The sequence below is a fragment of the Globicephala melas genome, chromosome 14 (assembly GCF_963455315.2).
Source record: "Globicephala melas chromosome 14, mGloMel1.2, whole genome shotgun sequence".
In the NCBI taxonomy this organism is placed as follows: domain Eukaryota; kingdom Metazoa; phylum Chordata; class Mammalia; order Artiodactyla; family Delphinidae; genus Globicephala; species Globicephala melas.
In genome coordinates this window covers 75,073,283-75,094,561 of record NC_083327.1, presented here as the reverse complement: position 1 = coordinate 75,094,561, position 21,279 = coordinate 75,073,283, and the positions used below count along the sequence as shown (strand labels likewise).

Below are 21,279 nucleotides of genomic sequence, written 5' to 3'. Positions count from 1 at the left end.
TCCCTACCCTAATGTAACTTGCCTTCTCATAGGAGGAGGCAGTTAAGAAATAATAAACATAATAAATAAATAAATTTTATGTTAGAAGGTAAAAGGACAGGGAGTATTAGGTGGTGTTGCAATTTTAAGTAGGGAGGTCAGTGAAACCTCACTGAAAAGATAATCTCAAACATGCAAGCACATTCCCACCTGAAGGCCTTTGCCGTTGCCATCATTCTGGAATTTTCTTGTCCCTTGGCCTGAAACATTCTCCAGTGATATGCCCAATACATTCTTCCTCATCTCCTTTGGACCTTTATTGAAAGGTCAGCTTTTAGTCAACCCTTTCTTGGCCACCCCTTTGAAAGTACAACTTCCCTTTCCCCTTGCCTATTCAGTTTTTCTCTTTAGCATTTATCTTCACCTCAACTGCTAATTTAATTATTTATCTTATTTATTGCTTGATTTCCTACACTGTAATGTCACCTCCATAAGGCCAAGGAATTATTGTTTGTTTTTCACTCTTGTGTCCCCAGCCTCTAAAAATGATTTTAGAAATATTCAGGCTTTCAAAATTTTAATCAGGTCAATCATGCTAATCATACTTTCTGAGAATTTGTTCGTTTGACCACATTTTCAAAATTATTGTCACAAAATTATTCAAAATGCTCTTCTATATATTTTCTTGTAATCTTTTCTGTGCCTACAGTTAAGCCTCCATTTGTCCCCAGTATTGTTTCTTTGCACCTTCTCACTTTCCTTAATTGCACTTTTGACATTGTTAATTTTCTCTGCTGTATCCTAATAATCTTTTTCCATCTACTTTCTTACCAGAGGAATGGCAGTAGCACTCTTTGAACAGCATCAGTCTGGCTGCTGTGTGAGGATAAGGCTGGATTGGTGAGAGAGGGTAGGAGCCAGAGAACCAGTTTCAATGATCCAGGTAGAGTGGCTTGAGCAAAGGTCGTAGCTGTAGAGATGTTGAGAAGTGGTCAGATTCTGAGTATATTTTGAGGGCACAGCAAAGAGAATTTTTAGCGTTAGATATTGATTGTGAAGGAAGGGGAGTCATAAATGACACTGTGAGTTTTCAACCAAGCAATTGGGAAAATGGAGTTTCCATCAGTTGAGATGGAGAGACAATGAAACACGTTTGGGAAGAAAGATGGAGGTCAGTCAGGGGCAAGGTAAGCATGAGACTTTTTCACATCCAAGTGGATGTGTGGGGTGGGCAGTAGGAGCTAAGAGGCAGGAGGGGGGATAAATATTTAGGGTCATTGAGGATGACTCTGAATATATAAAGGGATGTTTAAAGCTCTGAGACTGAAATTAAAGAAGCACGTGTAGACAGAGAAAGCATCAGGAACTGAGCCCTGAGGGAATCCAGTATTAACAGATCAGAGAGTAGAAGATGAACCAGCAAAAAAAAAAAAATAATAATAAACCAGCGTGAGAAAAAGCCATCAGCGAGGTAGGAGGGGATCCAGCTACTGTGTTTTCTTAAAAGCCAAGGGAAGTAGTGTATCAAGGAGAGAGTATTTTCAGTAGAATGGCCATAGTGATCCTTTTAATATGCAGTTCAGTTCATTTTACCCCTCTGTTCAAAACTCCCCACTGGCTTCCATCTACTCAAAAGAAACACCAAAAAATTCTTTGAAAGGCCCATGAGGCCCACAGATCTGCAGCCCTTTCCCTCCTCTGCACTCCCTCACCCCCAGTCTGCTGTTCCAATGGCTTCCTTTGCTTTCTCTCAATCACTGGGAAAGGTATGTTGATAACTCCCACAGCCGTGTGGATTTCTCAGTTTTTCCCCGTGTTTCTATGAGCTTTGGCTTTATATATTTTGAGGCTTACTACATATGTTCAAGTTCAGAATTAATGTGTTTTCTAGTAAATTGAAAGTTTCATCGCTAAGCAATTACTGACTTGTAATGACTTCTGTTCAGGAATCTATTTTGCCTGGTATGGATGCACTCATACCAGCCTTCTTTCGTTAGTATTTGCCTGGCATGTTGTTTTCCGTTCCATTAATTTCAACCTATCCTTGTTCTTAATGTTTAGGACTATCTCTTTTAAAAAGCAAATGGTTCTGTTAGATTTGTCTGATCTGACAATCTCTGCCTATTGATGAGTAAATATATATTCCATTCAGATTTATTTATAATTATTAATATACTTGAATTTGTTTCTACCATTTGACTCTATTTGCCCTACTTTTTCTTTTTTCTACATTCTTCTTATTTATAAGTTGATTGAGGGGTTTTTGTTTGTGTATTCACTTGCTCGTTTTTCTTATTCCATGTTTCCCCTCGAACTGGTTTGAAGTTATAAACTCTAGTTGTGTAGTGTGATTGTCCTTGAAATTATACCATATAGATACTTAACGAAATTGAAAGTTAATCAATGTCTTAACCTCCTCTTAATCAATATAAGGAATTAAGAACACGTTAACCAGGTCACACTCTTCTAACCTGCAAACGGTTGTTGTCAAGTATTAAATTACTTACATTTTTCTAACACCGTGAATGCGTTGTTTCTGCTGATTCTCACTCAAGGTAGCTTGTCTCCTGTGTTTGGTGACCTTTGCTTTCCTTCTTTTTCATTTGCTGTCTACCAGGCCCACATCAGCCCTCTTTGAGGGTTCTGGCTAAATGTAGGGGGTCTCAGTTTCAGTGTTTCTCACCTTATTCAAGTTCCAAGACTCCATCTCCTGCCACAGTGGTTTAGATGTTTGCCCGGGACAATCAGCTTTTTCAATCTGTTTTTGCTCACAGGACCATGATCCATTTTGGGGTCATGTTTTACCGAGAGTGGGAGCCCTAAAAGGTTTCACTTACTTCCTGTGAGCCCACCAGTGAATTAAAGTCATATACTGTGCTCAGCATCCAGCTATTTTGTAGTGAGACAGCCTTTCAGAGGACCCAGTGACATCACGCCAGTTGTAGTTCTTTTGTCATATGTGTGAAAATGTTTCTGTTGGTTTTGATTTGTTGTCAAGATTTTTTTGATTAACTAGATACGGAAAACTACAATAGGGAAAGCTTCTTGGGAGGCACCTGGACATTTGGGTATCCCAGTATAGTCACAGACCCCCACCCATACATTAACATACTGTCACACGTAAGAAATCAGAGCTGGGAGTGGTGGTGGCTCTCAGTTTGCCCTGTAGTCATTTGGGGGAGTTTCGGTCAAGATAAAAGCCACAGAAATGTGTCTGGATGTTAAGGAGGGGGTAGAGAGTGACTCAAACACGCACAGGCAGTAGCTGCTCTAGGACAGTCCTCTGGCCACTGTAATCAGCTCTGAGATGCCTGTAGTCCCCTCCCTCTGGGAGCAGGGGACTTGTGAATATCTGTGCGGTTACCTACAGACTCAAAGCAGGTCAGAAGGTGGTAATAGAAAATATATATCAGGATAGAAATACTTTGGTCCTGGATTTTTTTCTACAATGTAAAAACTAATGTCCCCGAATTAAAAGAAAATTGATTTCACTCATGTGAACAAACACATATGACTTTTATGTCTTTATGTATGAAAGCCTTCATGTGTACCCTTCCATCAAGTGTATCTCTTACGATTTAGGCTGGTTTTTGCTTCTGTTTTCTCCAGTTAATCTACTAAATCTTAGTGTGAGAGAAACTGTTAGTTTTAATGTATCATTCTGGTGGGCTAATATATCTTATTTTTCAGTGAGTGACAAACTGTTGGCTATTTACTCTGCTACTGAGAAACAACCTAAACTCTAGAAAATATGGCATGAATCTACCTTCACCTTTCTCTTTCTTTACTTCTATGTGAGAAATTGGTTAGGAATTGTGAAGTACATGTAAGTCTTTATATAAATGTCTTTTGACAGTGAAAAACCCAGAAAACCAATCTAAATAAATTATTAAAATTTGTGGAGTTCTATACAATCTGGAAAGAATCTTTATAAAACATCACATTTACTCTTCCCACTGTGATATCTGTGGGACATTCCCTGTGCTTGATTGAAATCTCCTAACCACAAGGGTATTTTCATAATATGTTGTAATGTAATTGACTTACTTTAAGATGGCAAGCAAACATCACTTTATGGTACCCTGCATGCACTCAAAATAGAATAACCGTAGAGAACTTAACATTTTTATTTTGACCATTAAAGGGTTAAACTAGTTGTGCTTAGTTTTAAGCTTTGAATAATCAGTAGATTCAAAATCAGGGAAAGAGAAAAACACCAACAATCACTGTTTTTAGCACTGACTACATTTCCCTTTGGACCATGTGCCTTTAAAATGTCTGAATGCATTGCTGTGCAAGTGTCATGTGTGTTTAAAAGATGCCATAATTATTAGCTACGGCTCTAGCACGGGGCCTTATGGACAAGCACCCAGGTTCCTGTACAAGGGAAAAGCCTGTGACCGGCACCAAGCCACGTGTGGCTATGGGAGCACGATCAAATTGTTGAATGCACTGCCTCATCCGTGCAAGCTGAAGATTATGCTTCTTAGCCTCCTGTGAACATGTTTCCTCTTTTTTTTTTTTTTTTAATTGTATCTTAGGATCTGCTTCAAAACACAGATGCCCACAAAAGAGCATTCCATGAAATCTACCGAACCAGGTCTGTTAACGGGATCCCAGTACCACCTGATCAATTAGAGGACATGGCTGAGAGGTAAGAGAACGTCCGGTTTTAAATGAAGTGTCTTTAAAAGGCTCGGTGGATGCTTTTCTTCCCCATTTCTTTTCTTTCAATGAATTGACTTTTTTTTTTTTTTTTTTTTTACAGAGGTGCTTCCATTTGGTACATAAAAATTGGGTTCCCATAACGTATGTTAAGAATGCCAATATTCTAGTATATTATTAGTTGAAAAGAGTAAACCTGCATGTACCCACAGCCTGGAAATGACAGAAATGGTTTCTTCAGAGGCTGTATTTTTATTCAGTACTGTGAGGAACATTATGTAATATTGCAAAAACAGCTTATAAAAGAAACAGTTGAGAGCTATCTTGGCAGGGGAAAGAACTAAATCAAAGACTTCCATCAATTGTGATTTGCCTTTAAACCCAGAGCTAGAAACAGAACCAGATCTCCTGAGTGATTGAGCAGCCAGAGTTTAGAAGACCTTGTGCCTGCATTTTATTTAATACTCACATGTAACAGGTTAAGTAAGCCCCGTTCTGTTACTATAAGTTACATTCTGTAAATTCCCTGTGTTTTGTTTCTAGGTTTCATTTTGTTTCCTCCACATCAGAGCTACACTTAATGAAAATGGAATTTCTAGAATTAAAGTACCGTCTGCTCTCACTGCTGGTTCTTGCAGAGTCAAAGCTGAAGTCTTGGATCATCAAGTATGGGAGGAGAGGCTCAGTGGAGCTGCTTCTGCAGAACTACATGGTAAGTCTCCCTGGCGCTGACAGAGAGGTCAGAGGACACCTGGCTTTAGTATCTGATACCTTCTAGTTTATTGGACACTTGTTACTTTTATCTTGAATTTAAACATTAAGGTACCAGTGTGTTAAATGGGTTTGATGTAAGTTTGTGAGCTTTTCACAACAATCTGAAATATATACCTATATTCTTTGGAGATATGAAAGGTTTTGCTGCAGTAATCATATTGAACCATTGTGATTGGCTTTATTGCTTTAAAAAAGCAAGTTTTTGCATTGCATACAACTGACTGTGAACTCACTACTGAACCGGAATTAAAATACTTAAAGATTATCTTCATGTTTCTAAAATCCAATCATGGGTAGTTTAGAACAATCCTCAATTGTTCATGTGGGGACTATCTTTTTTTTTTTTTTTAGATTAGGTCAAGCATGCCGTTTTTACAGTCATTCTGTGAGCTTCACTGCTTCCTGTGTGCACCCAGGAAAAGTAAAATTTCGTCTGCGAATCTCTGTACCAACTTAATTTTTGAAGAGTTTCTCGTATTTTGGGCTACCAGCATAGATAATCCTATATTTACATAGAGTAGTAGACCTGCATTAAGGAGGAAAGTAGGTTATTCTGTAACTAGCAGTTTCCATTTACATATAATCAGAGAATTATAATTATTAAAGGCAGTTTATTTCTCTTAGTTAAACATGCCCCCCCAATTTATTAGCAATACAAATTTGCTCACAAAATTAATGTTAATAGGGCATCTCAGTCCTGTAACTGTTCCATTTATATTGAATCACAAGTTCTAAATGATAAATTGATGAATTTAAAATATAAGCCCATTTCTAACCTGACTGCTCTCAGTGGCTCTGTAACTGGCATGACTGAATATTTATTGAAACCATATCTTTACATCCTAGAACCATAATATATTTTGCTACATTTTAATTTTATTTTCTAAGCGCTAAATAAACAACATGAATTTGAAAAAAAAAAGTTTAACAGGTTAACAATAAAATCTTTCTTTAGATTTACTACAATTTTCTAGGAAACATTTGTCCAAAAATGTGAAATCTGTGACACTATGTTCCCTTATTCATTTTGAATGATTTTGGAAAGTAATGAGAAATCTGATTTTTTTTTTAAGTTTAAGCAATTGCATTAGTCCCAAAAATATTAAATACAGATATGCATTTATATTTTTGGGTTTAATCATGTCAAATGATACACTCTGAGCTCAGAGGTAATTATTCAGGATGCGTCTTTGTTCTCGCTATTTAAGGAGAGCCAATTAGGTTGAAATACCTAATGGGACTGTTCTACCAGGTTAATGTTCCAACACAAAGATGTTAATAATTCTCTTTGAACTTCTCAACTAAAGCATATGTAAGGAAAGAATTATTACTAATGAATAAAAAAAATCAGTACTTTCTGCCTACTTCATAGACATTCACTGAGCTGCTAATTTGAAACTGCTAGGTAACGTAACTCTCAAAATTATTTGTAAAATTGCTAATAACTCTACAAATATATCGGGTTTTAATAAATATTTCCTAATATTTTATCACCTGATAAAAAATACATATTTATCGCCTAAGCTTCTGTTTCAAAAAGGGGTTTAAGGTATTTGTAGTTTAATAGTTTTAATAATTGTAGGATATTGATCTTTTCTATGTGCCAAGTGTTTTACATGTGTCATCTTCTTTCTCAGTGATGACCCTGTGGGCTGGGCATTTTCACATTGTTTCACTGAGGAAATCGAGCCTTTGAACGCTCAAGTCACATGCTCCAGGTGGCAGAGTTAGTAAGAAGTGGAATCTGGATTTGAATCCACATCTTTCCGAATCAGAAACCTTTGTGCTTAAGTACTGAACTTTACTCTCTAACAAAATTGGCTGGGAAGAAAAGGTTTTTTTGTTTTTTTTTTTTAAACCGAAAAGACCAAATAATTAAAGTGATCTCTTGCAGCTCAGTGAACTAAAGAATATAGTTCACATAAGTATCAGTTCCACTTAATGCTGGTCCGTAATTGACTGTATTTTACACTTCCATACTGCAACCTGCTAGTTACTATCATGTCTGTTATGGGCGGCATGTTATTAGGGCAGGGTGGGGTGAGGTGGGAGAGATTATTGAAGCCTGGACACCAGTCACATAGAAATGTGTTGAATCATGGCTCAACTACTCGCTACCCATGTGACCTTATAAATAACTTAATCTTTCCCAAAGTTTTAATAACCGCAACAACAATAATAGTAATAGAATATTAGGGATTTTTTAAGGAAAAAAGACTGACTCATTATTGTTTTCCTTCTGTCTCATACCCCACAGAGCTTCTCTCATTCTTTCGAAGTTTTTGGGAAAATCATTCTCTTTAGAACAGACTATTTCAAGGTGCATGAAGACTTTCAAATAAAATCATAAAATCAGTTTCTTAAATATAATCCTTCACTTGGTTTCTAAAAGAAATGATTGTAATGAGCCGTATGCTGCTACATCAATAAGCAAAGTAATATTTGGGATGTAAGGGTTCCATAATTATCTCTTCCTTAGTCTGAATTCTCAATTCAATTTTATTCATCTGCAAAAAAAGATACTTTTTACAAGAGTTAGGGAATTAGAGAACTACATAGGGGCTACCTAAGGTACGTAACCCCTAAGTGCTCAAGGAATTCTTGGAAGATACTTCACAAATGCTTGTTGGTTAAATTAGGCCACGTGATCCTGGTGAGCGATTACATACTGTAATGTAAATCAGAAGATGATTGGTTTGAATTGTTCATGACATAACCGTGTTAGTTAACACATGCTCCAATTTTACAATGGAAGAAATGAGATAACGTTTCATTCTTTCACATAAAAGAAGAGCTCTTGGGAGCATAGACTATGTGAATGCAACAAGTAATGTGAACATACGGTCTACTATTTGTAATGATTTTATTAAAGTAAATAGGCAGTTCTAATGAAACTACTTCTCAAAGTTGATTTTTAAAATCTTAAATTGTCTGGTTTACCTCCCTTTGAGCGAAATTGATGAGCTTTTTCTTTATTATATCTATATTTATCTTTTGAGAGTAGAAAGTTAGTCCCTTCCACCAATACTTTGCATTTTGTAGCATAAAGAGATATCTTATTTTTCTAAAGTGCCACCAACTTTAAAAGTCCCTTGACCAACATGTCTTATTTGTTGAACTTGATATCCAAATGTAAGCCATATTTTGAAAGAAATAAACTAATCCTGTCACTGTTATTTTAAACATAACATTTAATTTTGCATTCTTCTGACAGACTTTATCTAGATAGCTCACAGCAAAAAAGGTGACTGAGCAGTCCTCCTGTTAAAGTGATTCTAATAGACAAAATAATTTTGTTACTAAATGGAGTTACTCAGGACTCAGAAAAAAAGGGCAAAAATAAATGAAACAAAAATTAAAATAACAAGTAAATTTTCTTTCTTCAAAAATTAATTACCTAGTTTTCCTCATAGGAAAGCTCAAAAACACTTAAATGAATCTCGACATTTATAATATGCTAAAAGCATTCTCCCCACTCCTACCCTAGACCAAAAATGAAACTGGAAATAACTTTTCTCTTATTCAATTATAATGAATTTGTAAACCACTCTAGCAAAAGCATGTGTAAGTCTTAATGTCCAGTATAGGCACTATTTCCCATTTATTTGACACTTTGAACAATTTTTTTTCCATTAGCTTTTTGGAATTTGTGTCCAAACTGAACGGAGACTCTTGTTTTAAACTTTGCCAAATATATTTATCTCTTCAGTTTCTTACAGTGTCTTGAACATTAGGTGTAATCTTCCATTTTTGATCAAACCAGGACCTCCCTATTTGTTAAATTATTCAAAATTTAAATTCTACTAAATTACTCTTTCCCTACTTGGGGAGCAGGCAGAGGTTAAGGGAGTAGGACATTAGGCGAAATGATGAACTAACCAATTCTCATGCAAAAATAATAAAGTGTATTAAAGTTATTGAATAAGGTATTATCAGGGAACCCCATCCCAGGTAGTTCACAGCTTTCTCTATTCATTATATCTTTGAAGAATAGTTACTATATAAGTAAATGCAAACATAAAATGATATGAAATGTATTTTTTTTGTGTGTGTGTGTGGTATGCGGGCCTCTCACTGTTGTGGCCTCTCCTGTTGCGGAGCACAGGCTCCGGACGCGCAGGCTCAGCAGCCATGGTTCACGGGCCCAGCCGCTCCGCGGCATGTGGGATCTTCCCGGACCGGGGCACGAACCCGTGTTCCCTGCGTCGGCAGGCGGACTCTCAACCACTGCGCCACCAGGGAAGCCCGATATGAAATGTATTATATGTATTTTTAATATAATCTTGAAATACTATAAACTTCTATCAATAAAATCTAGGGATGTCTATGAAATTGCTGTATGAATAGTTTTGCCTCTGCACACAAACATTTTGCATCTCCATATTAAGCATTCATCAACATCCTATTCAGGACTTCAGCTGGTTTTTGAAGGCTAATTTTGTATTTTATAATAGTGACACAAAGTATTTTACTGAGTTTACATCATAGGAACTAATTATGCTATTACAAGAAATTAAGAAGCCTTTGGTAGTATGTTGTTATCTATAATTACATTAATTTTCTACTTTACAGAAGTAGGAATCATCTCTGAAAAAGGAATTATTTCATATTTCCTGGAGTTAACAATAATAAAACTCACCTAAGGACTTTTTGTATATTCTCAATTTCATAGTATCCATTTGCTTATAGTAACTCTAATACATATGTAAGTTGCATACAGACATAGATATAGACATGCTTACCTTTAATTTTTATACTAGGTAATAGAAGTATGACAGCGTATGGATAACGTGGATGGAATGTGTGATTATTTAACGTTTTTCTACTTGTAAATATTTTTGTATTTACTTTTTATTTTAAGAAAGTGTGCATTGCATTGTGCCTGTTATTTATAATCTGAAGTTCCTCAGAGTCATGATTCACCAGAATTATTGTTCAAAGAGCAACAGAACCCTACAGCTAAAACACAGTGGGACACTTTACAACCTTGTTCCAAATTTAGTGCTTTTTAAATGGTAGCCCCAGGTTCTCTGGAGAAACTTCTGTCTCTTCTAAAAGCAAACCTTTGGGTGGAGGAGAAATATAATATTTTCTCAAAGTAGGAGTGAATTAGAATTAAAAGTGTAGAATCAAGTTATATTCTCAGAAATAATCATGTTATTTATGGCAGTTGAATTAATTTGATATTTTTCCGAAGAATGAGGTTGGTAGATTTGGGTAACATATCCACATACCTATAATGAAGAAAATTGACTTTGGCATGTCTGTGTAAGCCAGTATTGGTTATCGTTTAACCATTCCCTTTTTTTCTAGTCTTTTATAGAAAATAGCAAGTTCTTTGAACAGTATGAAGTGACATACCAGATCTTGAAACAGACAGCTGAGATGTACGTCAAAGCTGATGGTTCAGGTAAAACGCAAGACAGAATTGGTTGCAGTACTGAATACAGCAGAATTTAGAGCCTACAGGTTTCAGTATGATCAAATCATTTTTTTCTCTGCAGAATCTCTGTGTGACCATGCCATTGGCCTGGAAAGCACATACTGGATTCAGTCCCCTTGACTTTGTGCAATGCCTATCCTGTATAATCATATGCCTGTGTGTGTGTATGTCTGTGTGTGTGATCTTCTAAGAGAGAGGAAAATAAGCATTCTTTTCCTAAATTGTAATGTTCAAACCTATTTTAAATTCCAACGGTTAAAGGCAAAAAGTGGACTGACTTGAATATTATGAAAACTTAAGTTAGTGTAAAGACACAATTGTAAAATATGTCTGTTTCAATTTGCAGATATATCTGTCATATTTGCTGAAAATGAACTACAGCATTTGTGATTATACTATATATGTGTCTGAGTGCATATAAGATGCAAACAAATATATGTCATTTATTGCATCCCATTTATCAGGAATTTTAAATATGTCATTGCCTTTAATCATTATAAATACCTATGAGTAAGATATAACATGTCCCCAACATTAGCTGAATGTAATTCTAACGTTATATCTGTTGAATTTAAAATCCTAGGAAAAATTAGGAATGCACACCAGTGTATAGACCGTAGAAAAAAGGTGTGGTGGATTTAAAATATAAAATAAGGATTATAGTTTGTTCTATCTGTTTCAGTGGAAGAGGCTGAGAATGTGATGAAATTCATGAATGAAACCACTGTCCAGTGGAGGAACCTCTCAGTGGAAGTCAGGAGCGTGCGCAGCATGCTGGAAGAAGTCATTGCCAACTGGGACCGATATGACAATACCGTGGCTAGTCTTCAGGCTTGGCTAGAGGATGCTGAGAAAATGCTAAATCAGTCAGAACATGCCAAAAAGGTAAGACTGCTTCTTATAAAAGGAAACAAGCACAGGTGAATTTAGAAATAGGAGATTTTCACAGCAAAGTTGTCTAGGGAGCGTTATATATCTGAAAACGTGTTACAAAAATCTTGACCTTGCCTGAAGAGCCTCATTTTCAGGTTATTAAATTATTTTAGACCAAGAGATAGGCTGCTTTATAAAAGTTGTGTTAAAACAGCGTTTGACTTTTGCATTCAGAAGAGCAGTGACCCATGGAGCAGTGGCCAAACCCAATAGGCAGCAGAGGGCGCTATACACACAGTAAGGTCTGGGCTTGAAGGGGCAGGTCCAGTGCACAGCCTCTGAGGATTTCCTAATTTAAGAGAAGATGAAAACAACTTTGGCTAAAGTAGTACTAAATCTGTGTGATGGCATACACTGGTTCAACAGATGGGTCACTACATTTTTGTCTCTTTGGCTATTCTTTTTGGGATTTTTATCAACCCTCCGTCAACGGTCTTATTCTCGGTAGGAGTGATGTTTTTCCTCCGGTTACAGGAGTGTGTGTTTTTTTGCAAGAGTTAACTGTTTTACTTTAATATCATTTACATTAAAAGATCACATGGAATGGACTGATTTCTGTGTATACGCTTCTGAATGGGAGCTTGGTATTTTTCTCATGGAAAAACTATTTATATGTATGTAAAAGATTAAAATGCCAGATTCCCATTAAGAAGTATAGGACTTATATTAGAATTACTGCTTGTCATGCAAGATTGGTTCTTCTGTTATTGTGTTGTACAAGTAGATGTATAATTTTTATGTTTTCCCGTTCTATATTTCATATAGATTAAGTATTTTTGTGTAGCTGAGCAACTGTAACCCACACAGATTTTGGCTTTTCTGATTAGACTGGCAGGGCCCTAGTAGATGTCATGTGTTAATTTCATCCAAGGGACTATACCCACCAGAAACAGAATTGTTCTCATCGATTTATCTAGGAAGTCCTCCTGCACATGGCTTAGGAAATCGATTTTGAGTTCTCTTTGGTGTCCTTGGTTTTTACCGTGGTGTGTATGTGTGTGTATGCACAGGCACATATGCATTTAATTCGAAATCAAGTGGAAGCTGTTCCGTAGCCAAGTGTGTAACCTTAAATAAGGAAGGATGTCACTGTATTGTGTTCTTGGCCCAGATCATTTAATTTTTTCCTTCAAGGGTTTATCTCTGTGATTGTTAATTATCTTCATGTACAGTATTCAGATTTTAAAATCAAAAGTTGGGAGTTCCCTGGCGATCCAGTGGTTAGGACTCTGTGCTTTCACTGCTGAGGCATGAGAGGGCACGTGTTTGATCCCTGGTTAGGGAACTAACATCCCACAAGCCACGTGGTGCAGCCAAAAATAAAATAAAATAGAATAAAATCAAAAGTAACAGGTCAAACGATTTTTAAGACAGCTACGTATTTCCCTAAAATATTATACCTTTTAGATGACTTTGGCACTGGTATTTACTAGCCTAAAGACTATAGGCACAAGTCCCTTACACTCACAGAAATTCAGCTTTTTCCTCTCTAAAACAGGAATAACAAAATGGTCATCATGTTTTGTTTTGTCTTTAGCAAAAGATATTGCATATATTCTTACAAAAAGACATTCAGCGTTTCTAGTTCATATTTTTGACCTTCTTTATTAAAAATTTCCATTTTGCAAGAAATTTAGGATTCACCTTAAAATTTGCACAAATTTTAGAGCAAAGATATTTCTCTTAGTCTGGCTACTTTCATATCATTTATTAACTTTTGGTGTATGGTTTACAGTAGTGCACATTGTTTCTTGTGTAGGATTTTTTTCGAAATTTGCCTCATTGGATACAGCAGCACACTGCCATGAACGATGCTGGCAATTTTCTGATTGAAACATGTGATGAGATGGTTTCCCGTGATCTCAAACAGCAGTTACTGTTGCTAAATGGACGATGGAGAGAGTTGTTTATGGAAGTCAAGCAAGTATGTTTTTCAGATCTATTTATGCCTAGAACATGGGTGCGTCATAAATGTGATCAACAGTCCGTTTAGAGACTCTTTTATGGTTATAGCATGGGCTTATTAAGGCAGAGTACAGATGTGTTTAGAACCGTTATGTTTATATTTGGTCCTTTATTCTTTCCCATTTGTAATGGAGGCACATAACAGAAATGTAAAGCTTGATTAAGGATTATGTTGACATATGGAACCTACTTATATGGAATGATTCATGCATCAAATCATAATTTGTTGCTTCTCTGCTAGTTCCTTTCTTCTTTTCACAGTATTTGGACTAACTTCAAGTGTATCTAAAATAAGAATTAGGAATTAGAGTCTTTCCTACCACCTAACCATTCCAGAGAGTATGTAGAAGGGAAAGTTACAAACTTCCAGAGTGTTGTCTTAATGGCTTTCGATGTTGCCCCCCTCCCTTTTCTTAACAGTATGCTCGAGCTGATGAGTTGGACAGAATGAAGAAAGAATACACAGATTGTGTTACTACCCTGTCTGACTTTGCAACTGAAGCCCTTAGGAAACTTTCAGAGCCCTTAGAAGTCTCTTTTATTAATGTCAAATTATTAACTCAAGACTTAGAGGTGAGCTGATTTTCTAGAACACAAAGTGAAAAACGAATTCTATTGTGAATAGAAAGATCAGTGAGGTTACTTAGGCCATTGCAAAAGCTGTTTCTGTGTCTCCTTGACATCATTTGACATGTGTACATATCCTGATTTGCACCTCTCATAAAAAAATTTATTTAAATTTTTTGAAGAGGTTTATTGACCGACTTCAAAATAGTATTTTAATTGAGATTTTTTTATTTTCTACAATCAAATTATAAAGTACTAGGAAAAAGCAGACGTCTGGAGTTAACACCTCTACATAAATGCCTCCAGTGATAAAGGATTTGCTAAATGAATTGTGCTGTTTACATATTTTGAATACCCTTCAGCTCTCAAAAATGAAATAATGGAAGAATATTAATGACATAGAAAGGCTTTTCCAATATACTATTAAGTAAGGAAAGCAAAAATAGTATCATCTTTTTTTGTAAAAATAAAAAATGGGTGTAAACACACACAGGAAAAATACTAATTTTGTTCAGTAATTTTAGCAGAGCCTTGTGGTGGTAAGGATGTTGGCTCTGGTGTGAGAAGACTGTATTACATTTTCTTTAACGTATTATCTCTAATTTATAAATTTCTACAATGACAATGTATTACTTTTTTTAAAGAAAAAGTTTCATTTTTAAAATCAGAGGAATTGCCCCAAATTGTTAACATGCATTTACCTGATATAATGTTTCCATACTACATTAACATATGTATTTTGAAAGTGTAAAGAGTACCTCAGTTTATCTTTAGGTTAGCTTAAGGATTATGGTGACTTTTAAAGGAAACATTTATTTGTATCATATTACTATATATCATATATTAGTAATGAAGGGAAGTAGTCATTGGAATCGCCAAAAGATGATGACAGGTCTAGAGTTTTATTCAGTGCATACTGATTTGTGTCCAGTTGTCAGATCTTGAAATTAAGAGGCAATGTATCATGTGGTAATGTAGCTGTTTCAATGATTCATGTAGGATATTGAGCAGAGGGTGCCTGTGATGGACGCTCAGTATAAGATGATTACAAAGACAGCACACCTCATTAGCAAAGAAATCTCCCAAGAAGAAGCTAACGAAATGTTTGCAACCATGTCTGGGCTCAAAGAGCAGCTAACCAAGGTGGGAAAATATTTTAAAGCATGACACTCTATGCAGGACCAACACTGCCTCCAGCTCACCTTACTCGTTCTCTGTCATCATGTGCAAATCATTTACTTGTTAGCAGATCATGTTTTTATTTCTTATTAGGATCCTTCATCTAGTAACTTTGTCATGAGTTTTAAAAATGAAACTATGGAGCTGATACCAAGCATTACCTTTATTAATTTAGAAGTACTAGTAGCTGTATTTTATAGAAAGATAGACCTCCTCTGGGAGGACAGAGGACCAATTGAAAGCCATAAAACAAAGAGGGAAGCAAGGGGAGAAGAATAGGAAGAAGAAGGGGGAGGAGGACATCATATATTTAAATGAGAAAGAATTCCCAAATACCTTTTATTGAGATGTATTTGACATACGTCCACTCTAAGATTATTTATGGTATTTTTCGCTTACACAGCCACAATGCAGTGAAAATTCTCCCTCTTCATCTCACAGAGCTACCTTGGATTCAAGATAGATACATTTATGCCACTTCTGTGCAGGAAGCTCAGTGAATATCACGCACTAGCCATAAGCCTTTTCTGTTCTATTGAGGGATTTTCCTTAAGAGTTTGGAAGTTTCACTGGGATTTTTTATCTATCTGAAGTTGAATTTTATGAAGATGATACTGTGGCAAAGTCCACTTAGATTTTGTAATTAATATCTGGTAAAAGAAAAGAGTGATTATATAAGTGAATGGAAAAATTTCATAATGAAGAATTGGACAATAAAGGAAAAAATAGCAGAAAACCCTGTTAATTAGGAGAGGAAACGTAGAAAGAGAATAGCCAATATGAAACCAGCTGTGGAGAATTAATGAAAGAGAGGAATAAGTGAGATAGATGAAAATAAGAAGAATCATGGCCATGAAAGATAAGAAAATTTTGTCCAACTGGTATATAGTAGAATGGCAATTTTAAATTCTTTCAAGCAATCAAGTTAAGATTATTTATAAAGATTGGGTACAATTTGGAGTCAACAACTTGTAACCTTCAAGCAGCCTTTAGAGCCCTGTCTTGGGCTAGCACATCTTAGCCTAGGTCGGGTTTAGTGATTTACGGAAACTTCTGAGAAAGCAAAGTACTCTTTTAGACACACGTGAGTCATCATGCTTTCTTAATTGCTGCTTTAGATGTAGCATCTTGGTAAGTTTCCTGTTGTATCCAGGGAAGACTTCTAAAGCACACTGATTTTTATACATGTCAGCAGATTCTCTTTATTTTGTTCAGTAATTTTAGCTGAGCCTTGTGGCGATAGGACAGGAGCGTTCTTTAGATGATTTTCTCCTTCAGGCAGTGCATCCAAGAGCATGAGAATAATTATAATGTAAGGAAAAGAACAAAGGGTCTACTAGTGAGTACTTAATTTCCTTTCTTGGTTTCCAAAAGTAATGCTTTGGGAGAAACTCTAAATAAAATGAGGGGGACGGGAAGTTCTTGCAGGATCGTATGAGGTGCTGGATTCCGACATAAATGTGACAAGGCTGGATTCCGACATAAATGTGACTTTATGGAGATCTTCATCTCCAGGAGCTCATCATGAAGATAAAGACAATGCAGGTGTATAAACGAACAGCATTTTTTCAAAAGACAAGTAACAGATGACGGCTGGGCCAGTTCAGACTAGAGAGACATGTTCTTGCGTGAGAACCTTTGTGAATAAGTTTGTATATGACGTAAGCGCTTGTCATGAGTGGGATGTTGATAGGGGAAGAGTAGCAAAGTGTGGAGCTAGGAGGAGGTTAGGAAAGCACAGGGCCTCTCTGGGAAGAATGAGTCAACACGTTTGTAAGTTTGTCTACGGTTAAGGTATCAGGTAGTAGAGTTCTTGAAAATAAAGTTGGAAGGTACAAGTTGGTCTAGATAATGTAATTCATGACTGTCTTAGGTCAGCTTCTGAGGCCAGAGGGAAGATGGGTTTCAGAGTTTATGAAGTGGAATTTGATGCCATCTGGCTCACCAACATCATTTAGATGAGCAAGTGCTATCCAGATGGATGATTTAGATGAATTTTCATGAGAAAACTCCATAGCATTTACTTGTCTCAGTGGTATAGCAGTAGTATTTTTTTTTACATCAAAATTTAATAATACACAGGAAATACTAAAGAATGTCACTGGAGCTCTGTAAGCCCAAAATGACCCTATCCTGAAGAAAACATTCCTGAGAGCTATGGTCCTTAATGGCCTTTAATGGAATTTTTGTCTTTGCAATTTTAAAGGTCAAAGACTGTTACTCTCCGCTCCTTTATGAGTCCCAGCAGCTGCTGTTACCGTTGGAAGAATTAGAAAAGCAGATGACGGTCTTTTATGACTCACTTGGGAAAATCGATGAAATGATGACAGTTCTTCAGCACGAGGCACAGTCAAGTGCTCTTTTTAAACAGAAACGTCAGGTAAGGAAAAGCCCCCTTCAGGAGATGGAGTTCATTTAATGCGTGTGTGATAAGACTGAGGTGCATATGATGATAGAAGTTCAGTGACAGGACAAGAAACCTTTTTCTAGACTAGTACTGGCAACTCAAAACAAAAACACATGTCTAAAGATGAAAACCCTATCCACCATAGATAAAATAAAAATTTTATATCTCTCTCGATACTTATATATAGGTATATTTATATAGATAAAAATTTTACAGATAAATTTTAAATTGTATCTATTTAGCTATATAAAAAAATAAATAATTGCATTCCATTTCTAGCCAGTATCTATCATTTGTGTCTTACGAGATCTTTTCTTGCCTCTAGGACTAAAAGGCAATATCCTCATAAAATTGACCTCATAAAAATGACCGTAAAATTCTGGAAATGTATTTGGAGTACTAATCATTTTTCTTTGTCTTATTTTTAGTAAGCAGGTCTGTATGCAGAACAGCCTCCTACTGAGTGTGCAGTTAATTCGCTTATTTAGTTGGTTTATTATAAATCAACTTATGCATCAGAGGAGGGTGAAACTGATGGGTAAAAGGTTTGCCACAGTTGTCATCGAAATAGATTCATGGAAGGGAGGCAGTGTCACTTAGCAGAAAGAGCAGAGAGTATCTGACGTGAGTCAGACAGGTATTCAGATCTGATACAGCAAATTACAAAGCCTTGATTAGCTTTATTTCCTCACCTTAAAATGGGGGTGGTAGTACCTAAGTCAAGAACTTCTCGTGGAGATTACATTAGATATTCTATGATGTGACTAACCCATTAGAGCACATACTCTATATGTGGCAACTAATATTTATTATTATTATTATTAATGGTAAGCCAAAATGATTATACCACCAAGCCCTATTTTAATGGGTTCTCATTACATTGGATAAAAACTGTTTTTCATTTTGAAGTCACAGTGCCATTTCTTACGTTCCCAAATTGCTATAAGTTGCCATCAAAGAATCCTTCTATGATTAAAATTGTATTTGATATATTAATAATAATAAATATTAATAATACTTAATAAGAGTTTGCTAACATATGTTACTCTTTTATCTCCTAAATCTTCAAAAGCAAAAAGTGTGTCCTTGCTCTGTTTTCCCAAAACAAAACAGAAACCTTGCTCTTAATATTTGCATCCAAGTTACCCAAACTGGTATCCAAATAACCAGTTTGAAATATTTTTTCAAAGCAATTAAGGATGTTGAAGTGCAAATGGTGTGGATTCAAGTCAAAAAATGACTGCTTGCCTCGGGCTGAGCTGAATAGCTTCCATGCTGTCTAGCAAATTGCCAGGATCCTACGTTACAATCAGAGATGGAAGGGCCTGTGAGTCACCATTGCTTCTCATCTGCAAATGTGTGACAGTTGCCAAGTCTTCCCAGGCCCTTTGGTCTGCTGCCTTTTTTGTTCGGATCCGGGGTCCACCATTTTATTAATGAGGTTGATAGCTTTTGAACCTTAGGAATTCAAATGTTGTGTATTTTAGGGTACAGAATGATTTATAATCTGCTGCGTCTGACTTTCAGTAAAGTATTTATAATGTGCATTGGTATTAAATTTATTGAGTCAGATTATAACCTTTTGTGTAGATTGATTTCATAATTGTCCTTTCAATAAATTATGGGCCTATTAGTTGGAGGAATGCAGGTACTAGGCAGATAGCAATTTTGATGCTCTGTCATCCTCCGGATGTTATTAAGATGGGCATGAAATGTAAAAAAATTCAGAAAACTCAATGTGACATTTAAATGCCTCGTGTAAAAAGCACTGACTTCAGTGATTGCTTAAAATTGTGCTCTTCTGAAAAGCAATACTTCTCTGTACTTTCGATTTCACTTACTGCTGATTAAAAGCCTAAAAGCTATATAATGCAGTTCTTATTGTTTTGTAATGGTTACTCTCTTTCTTTCTTGCCCTTTTAAATACTATTGTTGTGGGTTTCCTTTCCCTGTAGGAACTGTTAGCTTGTCAAGAAAGCTGTAAGAAAGCCATGACCCAAGTTGAGAAAGGCAGTCATAGTGTTCAGAAGTTTGTGACTTTGAGCAACGTGCTAAAGCATTTTGATCAGACAAAGCTACAGAGAAAGATTGCAGATGGGCACATTGCTTTTCAGGTAAGTTCTCTGCCTGCTTTAGAGATGTGAACTAGGGAAAATTCCAAGAAGGAGGACATGTAATCATCGCGTTTCATGTCTTCACTCTTGGTAAATGCTTCATCTACTGGTGTTTGGAAACCAATAATTTTACTTCTGCTTTCTCTAATATTAATTAATATTTAAGCGGGTTGATTATTCTCATCATAATGAAATGTATTCTTTCCAAGTGTTTTTTGAAAGAAACAATACTCTTTCACAAAATGATATTTTCAATAATGAGAGATCAGTATCCCATTATGATTATTTTTTCAATCAAGAATATGGTAAAGAGAACTGGAGATTGGAAGAAACATGTGGAAACCAACAGCCGCTTGATGAAGAAGTTTGAGGAGTCTCGAGCAGAGTTGGAGAAGGTGCTGAGGATCGCTCAGGAGGGCATGGAGGAAAAGGGGAATCCAGAAGACCTCCTGAAGAGACACACCGTGAGTGCATCCCGTGCGGGCCCTTGACCTAGAGGCGTGGGAAGACCATCTTGGAGGAAAAATAAGAAGAGCATAAAGATCTAATACAGAGAAGGAGAGAGAGAAAGAGAGAGACAGAGAGAGAGAGTGGGAAGAAGAAGACAGAGGATGAGGAAGTGGCGAGGGGAAAGAGGAGGGGGGAGGGGAGGGGGGAGAAATGAGTTAGGAAGGAAGAAACTTTTTATATATGAGACCCACAGAAATGGCAGCAAAAAGACCTCAAGAGCAGTTGATGAGCTGCCTTATAATTGGCCATTCTTAAGCCCCTGGGGTAGTAGAGAATCACGGGATAAATAATTCAGGCTCTCCAAACTACTAATTCATTATTTAACTGAAAAACTCTTTCATAACTAACGTATTCTTTTTAAGAGATAACTTTAGGTGGATGGCTATGTCTTTGTGCTCATTTCATAAATCTACCATATTACAGTATAACCATGTCACTTGAAATTCGGTAGCTGCTCTACAACTTGACCCAGTATTGTGAAGCCATCTCCTTGTTAATCATACTCATTTCAATCATGTCAGTATTGCAGATATGAGTAATCTGTTAAATGGTGTATGGAGATGATGGGCCCTCTGAGAACATATATTTTGAGTTACGTTTCCTGAAATTTCAGTGGATATTTGTATAAAACACACTCTCAAAGGACGAGTGCAATGTATTTGTGATGTGGCTGACTGGATTTAGGGTTAAGGTCTGTGACCATCCAACATCTCGTTCAAGTTTATACACCTCTACTGTGCGGT

The 21,279-nt window shown here is 36.3% G+C and overlaps 1 protein-coding gene across 1 annotated transcript in view; it reads left to right on the top strand.

Annotated features, from left to right (window-relative positions):
* SYNE1 (spectrin repeat containing nuclear envelope protein 1) overlaps positions 1 to 21,279 on the top strand; it is a 457,576-nt gene that overhangs the window by 135,959 nt on the left and 300,338 nt on the right. The window contains exons 14-23 of the mRNA XM_060283256.2: positions 4,521 to 4,633; positions 5,188 to 5,356; positions 10,732 to 10,828; positions 11,544 to 11,746; positions 13,554 to 13,718; positions 14,180 to 14,332; positions 15,326 to 15,469; positions 17,712 to 17,885; positions 19,868 to 20,026; positions 20,326 to 20,490. Coding sequence (XP_060139239.1) covers positions 4,521 to 4,633; positions 5,188 to 5,356; positions 10,732 to 10,828; positions 11,544 to 11,746; positions 13,554 to 13,718; positions 14,180 to 14,332; positions 15,326 to 15,469; positions 17,712 to 17,885; positions 19,868 to 20,026; positions 20,326 to 20,490 — 1,542 coding nt within the window. The remainder of the gene's footprint in view (positions 1 to 4,520; positions 4,634 to 5,187; positions 5,357 to 10,731; positions 10,829 to 11,543; positions 11,747 to 13,553; positions 13,719 to 14,179; positions 14,333 to 15,325; positions 15,470 to 17,711; positions 17,886 to 19,867; positions 20,027 to 20,325; positions 20,491 to 21,279) is intronic.